General features: G+C 40.8%; 1 protein-coding gene across 4 annotated transcripts in view; it reads left to right on the top strand.

Annotated features, from left to right (window-relative positions):
- Nucleotides 1-295: 295 nt before the first annotated feature.
- LOC109412354 (brain tumor protein) overlaps nt 296-19102 on the top strand; it is a 35728-nt gene continuing 16921 nt past the window's right edge. The window contains exons 1-2 of one of the 4 annotated variants that reach the window (XM_029857106.2): nt 296-424; nt 1961-5257. In XM_029857106.2, the coding sequence (XP_029712966.2) occupies nt 2264-4981 (2718 nt within the window). In that variant the 5' untranslated portion in view covers nt 296-424; nt 1961-2263 and the 3' untranslated portion in view covers nt 4982-5257. Of the gene's footprint in view, nt 1044-1960; nt 5258-19102 lie in introns of all 4 variants that reach the window. The other 3 variants (XM_062844104.1, XM_029857109.2, XM_029857092.2) reach the window with 3 other exon arrangements.

Raw genomic sequence — 19102 nt, 5'->3', positions numbered from 1 at the left:
AAGATGGGAGTGCTTAATTTCTTAAGAAAGTTTGCTAAATAGTGATGTGCCCATACAAATCAGCGCAAACTTCATAACTATTTTTTGCTTTTTTCCTTTTCTCACTAATCCGTGAATATTAGCGGGAATCTCTTACCTTGGTATTTAGATACTTTGCTCTTTGCCTGCGTTGTTTGTGTCGTCCGTCCGTCCGTCCGTCAGTCCGTTCCAGCGGAGACGGGTTTGCCTGCTGCTGCTGCTGTATCCACATCCATACGACACCCCTCATGGTTTCGAGCGTTCATGTTCTTTGCTGTGTTTGTAGCGCGGCCCGGCGGAGCTGGTCTTGGTGACGAGCGCCTTTGTACCAGACCAGCTTGTTGGTTTCCATCACATTTTATGCTCAACGGCTGCTAGTCGTACTGCAGACTCGACGAGAGTAACAGTGAGTTTTGTGCTCGGGAACCGCCGCATAGTAGCAAGAATACAGTCAGTTTCCTTCTTTTTCTGCAAGGCTCACTCCACTGTAGTGTAGAACACACAGTCAGAGAGAGTGTCCTACGGGTTGTCGTCAGCCAACCGACAGCAGAGAAGAGTTAGTCATTCGCAAATAGTTTATTTTTTGTGTATAGCGATAATTCCGTATTCAATGGCACTTCAGTGCGAAGAATTAACATCGAAAACGTGCTTTCGAAACGTGGTCTCAGTCGCGTCTTGGTGTGATTCGCGAACCATATGTTTCCGTAACAAAGACTCTTGTTAACGCGTAGATTCGTCCGTCCTGGTCGGAGATCAGCTGCCTCGTGGTCCGGCGACAGCCTTGAATCCTTGCAGTGCCGGGAGGCTCCATCTCGAGTCCCGGGACTGCTCCAGACAGGAACCGAAGGAGCAGAACACAAAGAAACAATACACAAACAGTTGCCTAATAGCTGCGCCGCGTTTCAGTGTATCAGTGTCGGTGAAATTGAGGCTTGCGAAGAAACGAATAATGCACAATTTCTGTTCTATGGTTCAGTGTCTGGTGGTGGAACAGGGATCTTGATTTCTGGCCCGACCCGTTCAAAGTGATTATCATTCCACGTCCCAGACCTTCCCTTTCTACCTTCTTCCAGACACTAATTCATCATCACCCCTGGCCCTCCCTGTAGTGCCCGCGTATCCCTCGGTGCATTCTACCAAGTTGCACTTTTTGTTCTTTTTTGTTTCGTTTAGTTTTTTTTTCTCCATTCCACATCTCACACAAACATCCTGCGCTCGGATCGTTCCGACGAAAGACTTTGTGTTTTCTTAAGTTTTCCCTTCATTTTTGCTTCCCTGGTCCCTGGTCTGGTCTGCCATTGCAGCATTGGATTGCATTGCTCGACAGCGCCGCGCCGCCGAGAACAAAAAGAAAACGGGACCTCAGCGGTTCTTTAGAAACCAGACCCAGGGAAAGAGGAGCTAGAAGCTTCCGAAGCACAGCGCATACAGCGTCATAACTCTAACAAGACGCGACGCCGCGGCAATGTTACGGGAAAGAACTTGAAACGCAGTGCAATTGAGCGAGAGAGTAATAAAAATATGCTGGAAGCATAAACATACCGAGTTAAAAGTAAAAATAACGATCTCTTTCGTCGCGGCGCGGTTTGTTCTGTGTGTGGTGCATGACTACGGACGGGCCAGCCCTGCTCCGCGCTGCACTACCCGACCGGAGCCGGGATGGTGTGCGAGCCCCTAGCGTAGAGGCTAGAAAACAGGGAGGAACAGGAGGATGCATGGAGAAGAATATGAAGAAGAAGATGTAAAGGGAACGAAAGCAAGTTTTGGAAAACGCGTATTTTTAGAAGAAAAAGAAGCCAATCGACGTGAAGTGCTGCGGGCCACACCGTGGAGTCTACGATACGAAGCGTAGAATCAGAATCGTTGGCCGGATGTTACCGGACGGCGGCGTTGAAAATTGTGTGTTAATAAATAGGTGTGCATTTTATTTTCCTCTTTCCAGATTAGTGAATCCAATAACGAATAAAAGAAAGTGAGCGAATAGAAGAGAGCAAAATTCCAAGTTGTTGAAAATTTCCCGTAGAGATGTTAGAAAGTGAAAATACAGAAAGTGTAAAAAGGGAAAATTTGTTGCATGTTAAAGCCAAAAATTAAAAAAGAAGTGAAGAAGAAGCAATGCAAATCAAAGCAGAGTGAAATTTGAAGTTTTGCGCCAATTTGACCCCACAGGAAGAAAGTGACGAAGTAAGTGATTTTTAAGACATCAACAAATCAGCAAAATAAGCATTGATGTGCGTGCAGTAAAATGGCCTCATCTCCCACGCCATCGCTAGAATCATTACCCGGTGCATCAAACTCGATTGGATCGTACGGTGAACCAACGGATTACTTATCGGACTCTCCCTTAACTACGTTGAGCAGTTCCGCCACCGGATCATCGCCCCCAGCCAGTGACTCTGCCATCTGCGACGACTACGTGACAGCTTCGAGCCTCGAGTCCACCCAGTCGACCAGCTCGGAATCGCTGTTCCCCCGGTGCACCGGCTGCAAGAGCAAACAGTCGGATGCTGTTGCCAAGTGTATCGATTGTGTGAACTTCCTCTGTGCCAATTGCGTTACGGCCCATCAGTTTATGCACTGCTTTGACGGACATTCGGTATATCGCATCGCTAACTCGTCCTCCAGTTCGGGGTCAACGACTTTAACGACTAGCTCGCTAGGTTCACTAGACGGAACCCTACTGGCTAACAATATTCTTAATAGCAGTAAAATGATGAACGGCTTCGAGCCGGCACCACATCGCTTGACCTCGCTGAATTTAACCATAAAGGACGATACCAGTAGTCTGGTGAAATCAATCATGAACAATGTGATAACGCCACCCACATCCAATGGAACTGGTGGCGGCGGTGGAGGCGGGGCAAACGGAAACCTTCCGATAACCTCGGTCAACCAGCTCAATAGCCAGTTGTCGGCCCTGAACGTCAACGGCGTAGAAATGAACGGTCAAAACAAGCCAAATTACTTCTGCAAACGTCACAGCAACGAACTGCTGAAGTTCTTCTGCCGTACTTGTAGTGTCCCTGTTTGTAAGGATTGCATTTCAATGGAACACCCTAATGGAATGCACGAATGTGACCACAACCCAGACTCGACCCCGAAACAAATCGAAAGTCTTCTACACACGGTTAGCGAAGTCCGAGCAAAGGCCACCGAACTGCGGACGCTAATCAAGAACGTAGAGCACAACTCCCAGCGAATCCAGGTGCAATACCACAAGGCTCAGAACGAAATTACCGACACGCATCAGTTCTACCGCTCGATGCTTGACGAGCGTAAAGCCGAACTGCTCAAAGAACTCGAGAGTTTCTACAATACGAAGAATATGTCCCAATCGGTGCTGCTAACTAAGAGCCAGGATCAGGTCGACAAGGTGCTGCAGAGTTGCGAATTTGTCGAACGCCTTAGTAAATGTGCCGGCCTAGCGGAGACAATCATGCTGCGAAAGTTCATGGAAAACAAACTGCTGCTCTTCCCGACGATCACGCAAGATCTGCAATCGTCCTATGAGCTCGACTTCGTCTCCAACTATCAAGCGATTCAGGTAGGCGTCCGGAACACTTTCGGGTACATCCGATCGACCTCGGATGTGACCTCCACGACCAAACAACCCCCCATCGCACGACCCACATCGACCAACAACTCGAACGCCGCATCCAACGGAATCATCGGTTCCAACAGCCTAATCATGACCAATGGCAACAGCCCGTCCAGCAGCACCGGTAGTCTGAACCTCATCCAGCAGAACCAAATGATGGTGAATGGGGGCAGCAGCAGTCACATCATGATGGACACCAGACCGTTCTCCAACTCCAGCAACAACACCGCAAACAGTCACCACCTGTCCACATCGCCCTCGCAATCCAACGGCGGCATCTCCTCGTTTGACTCGAACATCATCTCCAAACGCTTCAATAGCGCCAACAGTCTGGGACCATTCGTCGGAGAAGTACAGCCGCTGCAACCGCTCAACCCGTACGAAAAGTGGAGCAACGGTGGTAACGACATCTTCAACAACGTCAATGACCAATACACCATTCCACTGAACCACCTCCCGCAGGAATCGATGATCGATCTCAGCTCCAAGTTGATGAACACCAACATTTTCCCACCGAAGTCGCAAATCAAGCGACAGAAGATGATCTACCATTGCAAGTTTGGCGAGTTTGGTGTCATGGAAGGACAGTTCACCGAACCCAGCGGTGTAGCGGTAAACGCCCAGAACGATATCATCGTTGCCGATACGAACAACCACAGAATCCAGATCTTCGACAAGGAAGGTCGCTTCAAGTTCCAATTTGGGGAGTGTGGCAAACGCGACGGACAGCTGTTGTATCCGAACCGAGTGGCAGTGGTGAGAACCTCCGGTGACATAATTGTGACCGAGCGATCGCCCACACACCAGATCCAAATCTACAATCAGTACGGCCAGTTTGTGCGAAAGTTCGGTGCGAATATCCTGCAGCACCCACGCGGAGTCACGGTGGACAGCAAAGGTCGCATTGTGGTGGTTGAGTGCAAGGTGATGCGTGTGATTATCTTCGACCAGTCGGGCAACGTCCTGCAAAAGTTCGGCTGCAGTAAGCATCTGGAGTTCCCGAACGGCGTCGTGGTGAACGACAAACAGGAGATCTTCATCAGCGACAACCGTGCGCACTGTGTCAAGGTGTTCAACTACGAGGGCCAGTTCCTGCGCCAGATCGGCGGCGAAGGCATCACCAACTATCCGATCGGCGTCGGCATCAACGCCAGCGGTGAAATCCTGATCGCGGACAATCACAACAACTTCAATCTGACCATCTTCACCCAGGACGGCCAACTGGTGTCGGCGCTGGAAAGCAAGGTCAAACACGCCCAGTGCTTCGACGTCGCCCTCATGGACGACGGCAGTGTAGTGCTCGCCAGCAAGGACTACCGATTGTACATCTACCGGTACGTGCAGGTGCCACCCATTGGATTGTAAAACCCGCGAGGCGAACGCCCCCTTCGCCAACAGAAGAACCATGACCGTGAGACTACGTGGAGGAAGAACTGTGCCCCGAACCGATCGCGAAAATTATCAAACAATTAGCTAGTGCTCCCCCGTGACGACGACAACGCAAAGCAAGAAGAAGAAAAAACATTCACAATCAACTCTAGTCCTCGCCCCACTGTTCTTCGCCAACCAACCCGATGAGTGAGTGTGAGTGTGCGCTCGCGACAGGAAGGATGAAACGGAAAAATTACCCCCACCGTACAGGTAAGTGCCAAACGACGATTCCCAACTCAATCGCACGTCCGCATGCGTAGAAAAAAAAGCAGTTTCATCGGATCCGTACCACTTCTAGGCCAGGCAAGCAGCAATCGAGTACCCACTACCATCTACCACCCATCCATAGGGGAAAGTGGGGCAATATGCCATTTTTCAAACTTTCTTCGTTTTCAATGATATATAGCCTCATTTGTTAGGGTTTCAAAGTGGTAACAGAAACTAGACAATATTTGCTCGATGCTTCAGCAAAAATATTCACTAAATTATTGCATTTTCATTGATTTTTAGCGATTTCAAAAACTGGTTCGTAAAACGGAAGTGGTGCAAAAAGGCCATCTGCCATGGGGTAAGATGCCACTTCATGAAAACATTCAAAAATTACGTCCTTCAGTTTTCTGGCATTTTCGACTCACTTTCACCTTTTTGTCACGTTTTTTCGTTTACTCAATACATGGAGTGTTACCCCCCTCCCCGCAAAACGATGATCGTAATATTTGAATGACCCCTAACATGGAAAGCGTAGACATCAACAACCATGCGACTCCATGCGTGCCTCAATCTCGTTGGAAACACTTGGCTGGTAATAAAATCACCAGAAAACCTTAATTGCAAGCACGGAAAATCGGAAGTTGCCAATTTTCATTGGGAAATCAAAAGATTTTCCGTGGGTTTGGCGGCCTAGCATCTAGAAGAATGTTCAATGCAAACATATCTTGACACCGTTCACCTATATCAATGATCAAGTCCTATTCAGGAATGATTTTATGAGTTGGGCCATTTTACCCCATCTTGGCATTTTGGGCACTGTTCCCCTACCTACATTCATAATCTCTCAGCGGGGAAGCAACGACAGCACAAGCACAGCGGTGGTGCTTCCGCCGCCGCCGTGCTGGTTTCATCAATTTCCAATTTTTTTGTGTGTCCCGTTTTCGTTGATGTCGTTGACGTTCGTTCGTTGTTGGTTGGTTGTCCTTAAAAAAGGAGCCTACACAGTTGGCTCAAGTTTCTGGTGTCCGCTGTCTACAGAGTGGGCATCAAGCGAATGATCGGGGACCACACGAGTTAAATAGTTCTACAAGAAAGTCACGGAAAAAACCGCTCTATCTGCGATATTTAAGGTTAATGTCATCGACTACCCTCAAAAAGCGACAATTGAATGAATCATGAATATCAATTGGCATTTTTCGAAGATAGTCGATGTCATTGACCTTAAATAAGGAGTGTATCGGAAAGTAGTTGATAATGTTCAGGATGCTCTATCTCGAAGCTGGGTAGGTCTTTTCATTTCGGTTCTTCTATGAAATCTTCACAAAATAGATAAGTTTAGAACAGGTTGGAAAAATTTGGAAAATGTTTAGTATTATTGAAAATATGGTTAAATGAAAACACCTCACAAAATAAAAATCTGCACAAAATGCAATTTTGTTAAGATTTTTCAACATTTCAAAAATCTGTAGCGAATAAAATTTGTACGATAAAAAATCTGGAAAATATTGCTGCTTGATAACAGTTATGTACACATAACATATCATTCAACACCGACTTTCAAAATTCATATTTTCGATAGAAAAATCTCCTATATCTACAAAATGGTCCACTCCAAAAAACGTCTATTTTTTGGTCAAACTTTGAAGTTCTGCTTTTAATATCTAAAAAGTTTAGGAAATTCTATTTTTTGCTCATACTTACTCGTCCATTAATTTAAAAACATACCCAATATAAAAAAATGCAAATTTTTTATTTCATGTATTTTTTATATGCGTAAACATGATTTAGAGGAGTACAGAAAAAAGGGGTTCCTCAAAAATGGCCTTTTTTCATTTTTAAGAATTGCGCTTAAATGCAGTGGAGATTTTTCTTGAAAAAAATAATTTGCCTATATCATGAGGATTCTGGAGCTTATTATATTTGCATAAAAAAGTAAACTGTTTTCGAACATTATCGAACTTTTTTCGCAATTTCAATTATTTAGAAGGTGTGCAAAAATTTAAAAACATGCGTTCAGTAATCTAAGTTAAAACCCCATTTAAAAGAACATTTTTAGAAAATCATGAAAGCCATTGCTTTTTTCAAGGATTTATACAGTATCTCCAAAAATAAAATTACTTAAAAGTTGTATTAAACTATTTTTGAGGCTATTGTAAACATTTTCAACTACTTTACGATACACTCCTTATTAAAGTTAGAGCAACTTTCTTGTAGTAAAACTGGTCTAGTTACACAAGTTTTTCATATACCATCTAGTATACCATATTTTCTGGATCTTCTTCTGAAATGAGCTGTACTTGATTGAATCTAGACATGTTGGAATGATATTTGGCTTGGAGAATTGGATGCTGCATTCGGAATCATCTTTCCGAAGTCCTGTTCAAATAACTGGAGAAGTTTCTACTCAAATATCTGACAGAAGTTTTAGAAAAGTTGTATGAAAACTTCCAGAAAAACTGTTAGTGGACTTTCTTAAGAGATGGGCGAATATATTATTGGAGAAGCTTCAGCAGTTTCTATATCAGACAGTTTCCTCAGTATTTTTGTGTGATTTCTAGAGAAAATTCCAGCAGAATCCCTAGAATGTGTTATGAATAACTTAAGATATTCATGGATAGTTCAATCCCAAGTAACATTTTGATGACCAATTAGTCTTGTAGTAGATTTCAGAACTGATGCTCAAGTAAGAAGAACTTGTTGAAGCAATTAGCAATAGTTTAAAAAGAAGTTCCAGAAATATTTTGCGAAAACTTTTAAAATATGTTTCCAGTGATGCTTTTCTTCAAAGTCACGCTGCAAGTTGAAATTGTTCCTATCTGAGCTTTTTTGATTTATAATTTCTGGTCAAAGCAGGAACTCAAGGATATAGGGCCTTGTACCATTTGGGCAGAACTACCTATTTTGGGCACTTGCCGCTGTAACTAAGTCATTTTCAAACCGATTGATTTGAAATTTTGTATAGAGTTAGGCACGTACGGTATCTAACACTGTACAAAAATTCGAATCAATCGGTTTGAAATTGACTTAGTTATAGCGGCAAGTGCCCAAGATAGGTACACCTGCCCAAAAGATACAATACCCTATAGCTCAAATTAACAAAGATAAAAAAAAAATATTTTTTTAACCTTCTGATACCCAACCTCACCTTTAGACGGGGTATAGTTCGAGTATTTTTGTATTTTTTTCTTTTCTGGGTAAGGTACACCGGGGCAAGTTGAAACGGGTGGGGCAAGATGAAACGCGAAATTTTGAAATAGATGTCAATAGAATTTGGAAATTTTTCCTTCGCCAAAAGATTGTTTGAATCAAAAACTATGTGTTATGTCATTCAAACTGTTTACCATCATTAGATAACATCATGTTAACTCGCTGTTTCATCTTACCCCACCCGTTTCAACTTGCCCCGGTGTACCTTAATCAAAACTTTTTTATTTTTGGTTAATATATAGGACAGTGTTGTATATCTCAAAATGGTTTTGGGTGTCTTTTAAAGCGTATTTACGTTGTTTATCATTTTAAAATCAGATGTCATTGTTTCTTTTGTATTTAATCGTAACCATTAACGTATTTGAAATTTTCCCTATTCATTCTGTTGTAGTAAAAGAGTTTAAAGGGAAGTTTAATACACTCTAAAAATATTTCCTCTCAAATTACACGGAATTTTTTTTTATGGTAAAAAATAAATATATTTCAACAATAATCATAAAATCTCAAAATGTTTTAAATCTTTCCTGACTCTTCGATTGTTTCATAGGATTTCTGGTATCCTTTTTAACCCTTCATGACGCGCGCTGTTGTAAAAAGTACAACACTCCCAAAAAACCTCGCTCGTCGTATACAGAGCGAGCGCGGTGCAGTTTTCGTCGCTTGATGGCGCGCGTCCTGAAAGGTTAAACATGGAATCGCGCCACTTGGGCGGTGGCTTCTATTTTCGTCTGTTTTCCGCTATAACTCAGTCAAATTTGAACCAATTGATACAATTTTTGGAATGCAGTGAGGTAGGTATAGTGTCTACCCGTGTACAACATTTCAAGTCAATTGGTTTAAAATTGACTGAGTTATAGTGAAAAACCGACGAATATAGAAGCCACCGCCCAAGTGGCGCGATACCCCATATCAATTTAAACCACATCTTAAAATTTCAAGTTTTTGAAATTGTTTTTGGAATTCTTAAGTTTCAGCGTAGCTTTTGATTTTACTATAACTTGTCCAAAGTTTTAAATTCAAGAATATTGTTTACGTTCTTTTCAGAATAATTACAAGGTCTTCCACGGTGCTCCATTTACCGTTATTATAAAATAAAATATACCATCAAAACCTGAAACGCCATTCTCTTTATTTATCTATCCCACACCTCTGGGCGAAATTTTGAGTTACGCCCTTTTAAAGGGCCTAACCTCTAAAAAATCGTGTTTTCTTTAGAATATCACCATATTTCATAACAGAATCATGAATTAAAGGCATCAATAACATAAATTATCATGAACAATATTGAAATTTGGGAGTATGCATCCATATAAATATCGGTGGAGTGCATTTTCTAACAAAATTAGTCATTACGCCAACATACGGTAGGTGTTTTTAGGGCCTGTAGAAAACAAACATTTCATCGGTGTAACAATTCAATTAAAAGTAGGTATATTGTATTGTCTATAGATGTTCATATTACTCTCAATCAAGGCGATAGTATTCACATGCATACGGCACCAACATTTCATTAAAGGTTTGGTTTCGGCAAGAAGTTTCGCCTTTTTGAAATGTTAGCACCGATAAGAGCGTACACTCTCTATACAGCAAATTTGCTTTAAAAACAATAGTCAAAAAAAATGGGCAACCATGAATTAAAATGAAAAAGAAATATGTCTGTGTGCCAAATATCTTAAGTTATAAGAATAGAAAACCAAAATATGGAAAAGCCAAAAGACAAAAAGTCGGAACAGGCAACAAATAATCAAGCATAATTTGCAGGGTGAAATTTTTCCCTTCTTTCAAAATATGTAGATAAGACCTTTTGTCCCTACTAATTTTACTTTTATTTGACTTTTATCCTTCAATTTTTTTCATTTGTACGTTTTGTCTTCACCAGCTTCAGCATTTCAGAAGGGCGTAACTGCTTTTTGATACGGCACCTTCTTATATGGATGTAGATTGCATGTCATCCCTCTAATGAAAGCCATCAAAAGAGGAGCATTCTTTTCGTTTAGAAATGCCATGCCACAGCTTTGAAAAAGGGTATTGTTTTGGAAAGTTGTTACGCCCTTTTGAAATACTGAGGCTGAGAAGACAAAACGTAGAAATGAAAAAAAATATCGAAATGCAATATTGCGCGTTTAACCGTAGATTATCGCGCAAAAATGTTTAAAATCGCTCATAGATCGTCGCCAGTACATCATATCGTGTTCGTGTTCGATAAGTGCGGAAAATAGCTAAGGATTGACCGCGCAGAAGACACCGATACAGTTAAATGCAACCGCGCATATCTACTTACATTTTTGCAAAACTTTGCGCGATATTTTTTCTTGCAATGTATAATACGTCGATAAAAGAAAAATTAGTAGGAACAAAAGGTCTTACCTACATATTAAAAAAAAAGAATTTTCATACAGCATATTATGTTCGATTATTTGAAGTCTGTTTCGACTTTTTGTCTTTTAGTCTTGTAATGCTTTTTGTTTTCTATTCTTATAAGTTATAGCTTAAGATATTTGGCAAACAGACATATTTTCTTTTGTTTTATTTATGGTTGCCCATATTTCACTATTGTTTTTAAAGCAGATTTGCTGTATAGAGAGTGTACGCTCTCTAGACCAATATGTGAAAAGGACGGAACAACCGTTTAACGCCTAAACTTCTTCCGTCTCTCCTAGGCGTTTCAATTCATTCATGCAAATTTATCCTGTTATCAGATAGAGGGGAGACTGCTTTTCCTGTTACTGGTTAGAGTTTACGTGAATAATGGGAAATATGCTCAGGAGGATCTAAAGAAGCAGAAATTTGCAATGGTTGTTACGCACTTTTCGAATGTTAGTATAATCTAGATTGAGTTTAACCCTCGAGCAGTCGCGTCTTCGACTACCTACAACGGCACTACGTTCACACTGTGTATCACAAGCGTACATTTTTCATGGTTCGTGTACTCAGTACACGACGCGACCGCTCCCGGGTTAAATAAGAGCGAAAGTAACATGAGCGAGTTCTCTTCATCTACTCTCTCTTCTTAAAATTAAAGTCACAAGATACAAGTATGGTTGCACTTTTTGATCATAAATCGCTAGATACCGATGCAATCTAGCGTCTAAGTGTGATAAAAATCGATTGAATTTGCATCTTGTCACTTTAATTTGCAGAAGAGAGAGTCGATGAAGAGAAATCAATCATGTTACTTTCGTTCTTATTTAAACTCAATCGGTGATAACATTTCAAAGAGGCGAAACTGCTTGCCGAAACCAAACCTTTATCTCTCCGACGCAATGTACTACTACTACTGGACGGGGAAAATGCAATTCTTTCCGATAGTGGTTGTTGGTGTCCTGGGAAAGATGAGATACGATCTAAAGCTATGGGAGAAGATATTGTGTTGAAAATCAGTTACGTCCTTTTGAAATGTTGGAGCTAGATGCATGTGAATACTATCGTCTTGACTGAGAGTAATATGAACATCTATAGACATATGGAATCAAAATACAATATACTTTTGAATTGTTACACCGATGAAATGTTTGTTTTCTATAGGCCCTAAGAAAACCTACAAGTAAATTGACATAATGACCAATTTTGATAGAAAATGCACTCCACTAATATTTATATGGATGCATGCTACTAAATTTCAATATTATTCATGATAATTTTTGTTGTTGATGCCTTTTATTCATGATTCTGTTATGAAATGTGGTGTTATTCTATAGAAAACACGATTTTTTAAAGGTTAGGCACTTTAAAAGGGCGTAACTCAAAATTTCGCCCAACGATGATTTTAAAAATTTGCCCAGAGGTGTAGGATAGATAAATAAAGAGAATGGCGTTTCAGGTTTTGATGGTATATTTTATTTTATAATAACGGTAAATGGAGCACCGTGTCTTCGGAACAGCTTAGTGCAGAGGTTCCCAAACTTTTTGCTATCGCGGCGCCCTTTGGCATTTCAAGAAATGTCGCGGCGCACCAAAGTTTTTAACAAAGTTTTTTTTTATTCTGGGCAACTTTCACTTTACAGTGTGCAAGACAAAATTGTGAAACACTTCTCTAATATCATGTTTTCAGAATTCAATATTAGGAAAACTACCTTTTTTTAAATTAATTTCTCAACGATAGTTTAAATATTTGTAAGATTTCAAAAATCATGCCGATTTCATCATAGAAGTTTTTAAAATAAGAAGAAACTCAGATGTACAGGTAAAACAAGCTGCTGCATTTCAGCAATTCAGCCAAAAATTCTAAACCATTTGCAATAATTAAAGAATTCTTATTGAATGAAAATGACTACACAGAACTTGACCAAAGCTTCAACTTTTTGCGGAAATTGCAAAGCAACACTTCTATTTATTTTGGAAAATTTTGGCGAACTGGGACACATGATGAGATTGTAAAGACCTGCCAGGTGAACTTTGATTGAACTTATTTTCATAAATTTCAACTTAACCCTTTGAGCCTGGATTGGCCATATATAACCCTATTGATGGAACCGAGCATAACAAACTTATTCGAGTTCTGCGAGGTTGCGGCAGTACTGATGAAACAAACCGGTTCAAAAAGGTCACACTACCAGATCAGCAAACCTGCATTGAAATTCAGCAGCTTGTTTTACCTATTCATCTGAGTTTCTTCTTATTCTTAAAACTTATATGATGAAATCAACATGATTTTGAAATCTAACAAATATATAAACTATCGTTGAGAAATTAATTTTAAAAAAATATTAGTTTTTCAAATATTGAATACTGAAAACATGATATTAGAGAAGTGTTTCACGATTTTGTCTTGCACACTGTAAAGTGGAAGTTGTCAAAAAAAAAACTTTGTTAAAAACTTTGGTGCGCCGCGATGTTTCTGGAAATGTCAAAGGGCGTCGCGATAGCAAAAAGTTTGGGAACCTTTGCTCTAGATATTCCTTCAAGACATTTCTCCTCCAGAAATTGCTCCAAGGATTTCTTAAGAAAGTCTTAGGAAATCCTCCAAGGATTCCTTCAGAAATGTTGCTACAGATTCTTTCAGATATTCTTATAAGGATTCTTATAGGAAGGCTGGTAGACATTATTGCAGAGATTACTGCAGAAATTTACACAGAGATTTCAGCAGAAAAGCCGCCAGGCTGTATTTTCTCAGAAATTCTGTAAAAAAAATGTTTTGGATTTTCTCCATGATATTTATTCCAAAAAAATACATATATCTTGAGGTTTTGTTAGGAATCCAGGTGTTCTTTGAGCGTTTCTGTAAGTATTTCTTCTGGAATTACTGCAGAAAATCCATACATTGATTCTTAAAATATTTCTGTTTTTTTTTTTTCAAAAATTGTTTCAGCAATTCATTTAGAATTTTCTTCACATATTTTTTAAATTTCTTCTAAAATTTCTACTGCGATATTTTCGGAAATATCTTTAGAAACTTCTCCAATATTTCTAGAATTACTTCACAAGTTTCGGCTGGTAATTCTTCAAAAGATGTTATATGGATTCTTTCAGAAGTTCCAGCAAGAATTGCCCAAGCGGTTCCTTCAGTGATTCGTTCAGGAACTATTAAAGTAATGCATCTAAAGAAAGTATTTCGAAAACGCTGAAGGTTTTAAGAGAGTTTTAAAATCAACTCTTCAAATCATCACCGGTATGGATATATTTAATCTTACAGAGAATTTATAGTAGAGTAGTCGTAGTTATGTAATTCAATAAGATGTATTCTTTGTTTAAATTGAGCTGGGGTTGAAGAGTCTTTAAAGAACACAAACAACATATTTTGCTACATAGGATTGTCTAGAAAAAAGTTTAATTCTTAGACTACCAAGATTCCTACCCTTAATCGCACCTCATAATATAACGTCAATCAAACACTCCACATGCGTATTTCCTACTCGGGGACTCCTCGCGCCGCCGCCGTCGTAGTACAAAGGCCCGTCATCCGAACGAGAATTGTTGCTTTGGCTGCATCATACCACACCACACCACATCACCGCCGCTAGTTTCTTCTTTCCGTGTGGCAGCTGAAGGCTGAAAGTGGAAAATGTCATGATCAGCAGCAGCCGCAGCAGCAGGCATCTATGAGACCGGTGCTGACTGGCTGAACGGATCGGGACGCAGGCAGAACACTGAACCGTTCCGTTTCATATATGCATGTAGTTGGGCGCATAATACGCTTCCTTGCTTGAGACTGAGCTACACTGAGGGAACTGTTTGAATTCTAAAATTTCTCGATCTGAAATACATAACCTTTATGTGACCTATGGACCCATATTCCAGATAGAAATGGTATTTGAATTAACTGAAATACACAAATTGTAAATACTATTTCATCTGGAATTTACACCATAAAAACATAGCATCATGGTACAAATTGTAGTAGAAAATATATGTGCAACAATCTTTATTATGAGATTTTTTGGTTATTCAAAAATGTGTATTGTGTGGTAATTTTTTGCTTTCTTGAGCTCCAGTCAATAGAAAATCAAGAAATTTCATCACATATTTCTGACCAGACAAAATTGGTTTTGCATTGATTGGGAACAAACTAAAATCAACTAAAAGCACACATAGTTATTATGTGTCGACATATTGTTTAGGTAATGATTTTTTTCAAATTATTTTTTATTTTATTAGATTTTTGGTATATGTTCAACTTTTTTTTCATGAATCTCTCACGTTTTACATTAATTTGATGGAGTGTTCAACTTTCAAATGCTCTAACACTTTCGACTTACTTAAATCAACGTGACGATTTTCCGGAGTGTACCATGCACACACAACGACGAAAGGTGACGCTGCTGTTGCCGACGTCCGTCGGTCGTCCTCGTCGTCATCGACGTGGAATGGACTACGCCGGTGTGGTGACGAGGTAAAAGCTCTTATCGAGAGGCTCATCGAGTGTCCTTCTCCGATAGTGATGATGTTGTGCTACGGTGCTGTGGCGACCGACCATCATCGCTACTACCGGCTTGGCAGCGATTCGAGAGCAAATCGCTGCTGCTGCTGTTGTCCTCCTCGGGGTGTTTGCTTGGTCGAACAATAATAGGGGGAGACCGTGTAGCCGTCCTAGTGTATGTGTGTGTGTATTGTGCCAGCGATGGGGGGTCGAACCGTTTCCAATCGAACGGTCGCCATTAGGTTGTCACTGGGGGTCGCTCCTGCCTGGATTCGACGTTCGTGGGATGAGTGTAGAAGTGGTAATTGTTGCTTGTAATCATTAGGAGCAGCACTAATTTGAGGGGGTTGCGCTAAACGTTGGCCCCGGGAAAGGTGGGGCTTTATGCTTCGCTGCATTGGATATTCAATTTCTGTAATTTGCTAAGCGTGTTCTGGAAAGCTGTTAGCCGTTAAATGCTAATGTAAAATGAAGCTACTGCCAGACGCATTCGCCAACTTTGTCCAATTAGATGTAGATTGTTTTGTTCGGAATTGGATTCTTATCAGCAAATCTATTTCAATTTAGGCGCGATTACGGCGAGACAGTTTCAAAAACCTTTTGTGTTCATTGAGGAGTAAACTCTGGTGTGGAACTAATTTGAACTTAGTACTCTGTTCACGAGCGTCCCATGAAACCTTGAGACGCTTTCTCCTTCTCTTAATATTTGTTCATGTTTACGAAAAAAAATGCACTTACACTAACATGATATGTATTCTATATCCTTCTGTTACTTGAAAACTGATAAATGTGTTTTTAAAATAAAATGTTTGATTATTATGCAGTTATTTGGGTGTCCCACTGGGACACCATTTTGTTGTCACAAAGAATATTTCCACCTTGTTCGGTCCCTTGTATCTAGCCAATTGAGGTTGCAATTATTTACAACCTTCAAATCATGTACCTCTCATGTAGCTCTCTACGTCAAGTGTTTCATCCTAATTGAATCATTCAATCCAACTCAAGTACCTTCAGAAACTCATACTCACTGTCAGCTGCAACTCACCTTCCCAGCCGATTCACCTCCTCATCATCCACTGACCATCATGTGGTCAAGCGTTCTAAAAAAAGTCCTCATCAAGTGGAACTCGAACAAACATCGCGAACCAACTCACCACCTTCGCCATAAAGCACCTTAATGTTTTAGCAAACCCATAGAACCAGGTGACCGAACCTGATGAGCACGGTTGGTCAGTCGGTACCGTTGTTCGTTGCTGATCGTCCGTCGATCCCCACAAGCAGCAACGTCTCTATTAACAGCGACGGTCGGTCGACGGAAACCTCATGGGAAGTCACCTCGCTTGGCACGAACGCTCGCTCCATCGTCGTCACCGTAAAGCGCGACAGAACGCGCCACGGAACGTAATAATTTGTCAATATTTAGCTACCTCGTCGCTTGCCTTTGAGAAGACTCCCCAATCGCCGCTGTGGTGGATAGCCTAGAGACAATGTGGCGTAGTAGAACAAAAAATACTCCGCGCACTTATCTGCTCCATCTATGATGATGATTATGAGTGTGTCACCATGCAAGGTGGTCATGCTTTGGGTTATTGTCCGCTTTTGACCGGTTCGGTCAATTAATCGTCCCGAGGAGAGGAAAATGCCATGGGGATGATTGGTTTTGATCTTGAAATGGAACGGAAGCTGAACGATTGCGGTCTTGGCCTTGTTGTTCGATACGTCTTAGACAAGTTAGTCTTTTGGAAGGGCTTGATGGTCTAGCGGCATACGCTTCTGATTCGTAGGCAGCCCTTGGCTCGTCCCTTTCCTTCTACTTTATATATTTCTATTTACTTCCTGTGCATAGTCATCGCTAGAACTAGAAACAGGTTGAAGAAAAACCGTTTCCCCTATTTCCAACATTCTCAGCACAGTGTCAACTAAGTAGATAACGCCTATCAGTTATGCAATCAAGCGAACTATGCCGCATCAATTCCAGAATAATGAACACACAGTTGTTTCACCTTACGCCTGGCATCCACGCGCCAATGTGTGAACCCTCTGCCAACCATACACCAACACTCCGACATTCGCATGAATTTGTGCAGACGCAGAGATCTGTTATGGATACAAACTATTGAAATCATCGCTTCCTTCCCATTCCCATATTGACCAGCAACCTTTCGAGGCAGGCGCCTAAAAATAGAAGATCACCACACTGAACAACACACTGAAGATGCCTGCTAGTCCCCGGCAGATCTCATTGGTTCTTTGTGTGAGTGTGGCTGATCCGACCTTACTGGAATAGCATATACGGGTGGTCGATCAAGCTCAAGCTCGATACGTCTTAGCCGAGTTAGTCTTTTGTTTTGTTAGCTATGGGTAGACATACAGACGAGCAGATGAGTAGACGACGACAATCATGGACTCAGCAGCCATTGTGAAAAAGTTTCAATAGCTCTCGGAAACATAGAACAACTGAATCGAACGTGCCGAGGGCTTAACGGCTTCCTATCAACAGAGTTACTCGTCATTATCCCCATCCCATTTTCGAATTGTCCTGCATTCGAATGCAACTAGCGCAACTACAAGAGTTAAGGGACGAATGACCTTCGGGTTAAAGTCCCTCGAACCCAACAAAAAAAGAAAAGAAGCAACTACAAGATACAACGACTCTCCAATCTGATTCCTTGTGTAGCTACAACTATCGTAGTGAAAACAATGTGGTAACTGCGAGCGGACTGTCGTTGTCGAATTAGGGGGGTAATACGGTACTAATTCTACATGTTACAAGTTTCTAGAAAACTCAACATATCTCTCAACATCTTAACATAAGTTTGTTAAAATTACATAGTTTTAATTGAATTTGATTAGAATTTTAAAAAAAAACTCTGAATCTCCCAAATTTTTAATTTGGTTGAACAGTATCTGGAAAGTCTTCAGTATCTCAATCGACTTCATGGATTTCAAACGCTAGAAAAGCAACCAGTGATCTGTTGGAGGTTTGTTGATGGGGCATGTACCGTGTTGGGTTCAGACTATACATCAAAAATTAAGCTCGGTCGGATTATGTTACAAATCTTCCAAAAAGTTTTTTTTTATTTTTTACATTTATTGTAAGTCTATTGATTGCCAATCGTCTATTATCTTTAATTATACTCGAATCAATAGAAATGATAACTTTGTCTTTTGAAGATAAATTCATTCACCTAGTGCTCAATCGCTTATAACGCTTTGCAGAGCCGATTGCTAGTTTGGTAAGTCAACTTATCATTGATTTCCAATGCTCTGGAGACATTAAAAAAACAGCTGCAGCGACCTGTATTCAGACTCACACATCCTCGTTACTAAATAAGTGATCGTTTACCATCTGAGCTATATGATCGTTACATCAATAGACGTATGGAAGAAGTAATCTCAAGTAGAATTTTTACAGCCATCAGATTTCCGGATATCCCTGAGACCAACACAAGTCCAAAATAAAAAAAATAATGACGGTCATCATAACTTCTTCAAAACCAATTGAATTTGAAATTATGTCTGGGTAGTTTCAAAACGTGTCACACCCCCTCACTCGGGTACACATTGCCGTTTGCCCACTGTCCGAATCTTCGATGACAAATGGTCGCAAATCCCGAGGCGCTCGCCCGAGAGGTGGGAGTTCCTCGGAAATTAGTGTCAACTAGTTGACGACGGACGATGGTGGTCGACTTGAGCGCGCGCCAGTTCATGTTCCACGTCAGATTTCCTTTCCGATAGATGATGCGATGATGGCCGCTTCGCCATTAAAAGTTATCTATTTG

This window comes from Aedes albopictus, unplaced genomic scaffold (assembly GCF_035046485.1).
Source record: "Aedes albopictus strain Foshan unplaced genomic scaffold, AalbF5 HiC_scaffold_99, whole genome shotgun sequence".
NCBI lineage: Eukaryota > Metazoa > Arthropoda > Insecta > Diptera > Culicidae > Aedes > Aedes albopictus.
Note: the sequence above shows the minus strand (reverse complement) of the source record. Positions and strands in the feature narration are given on the sequence as shown.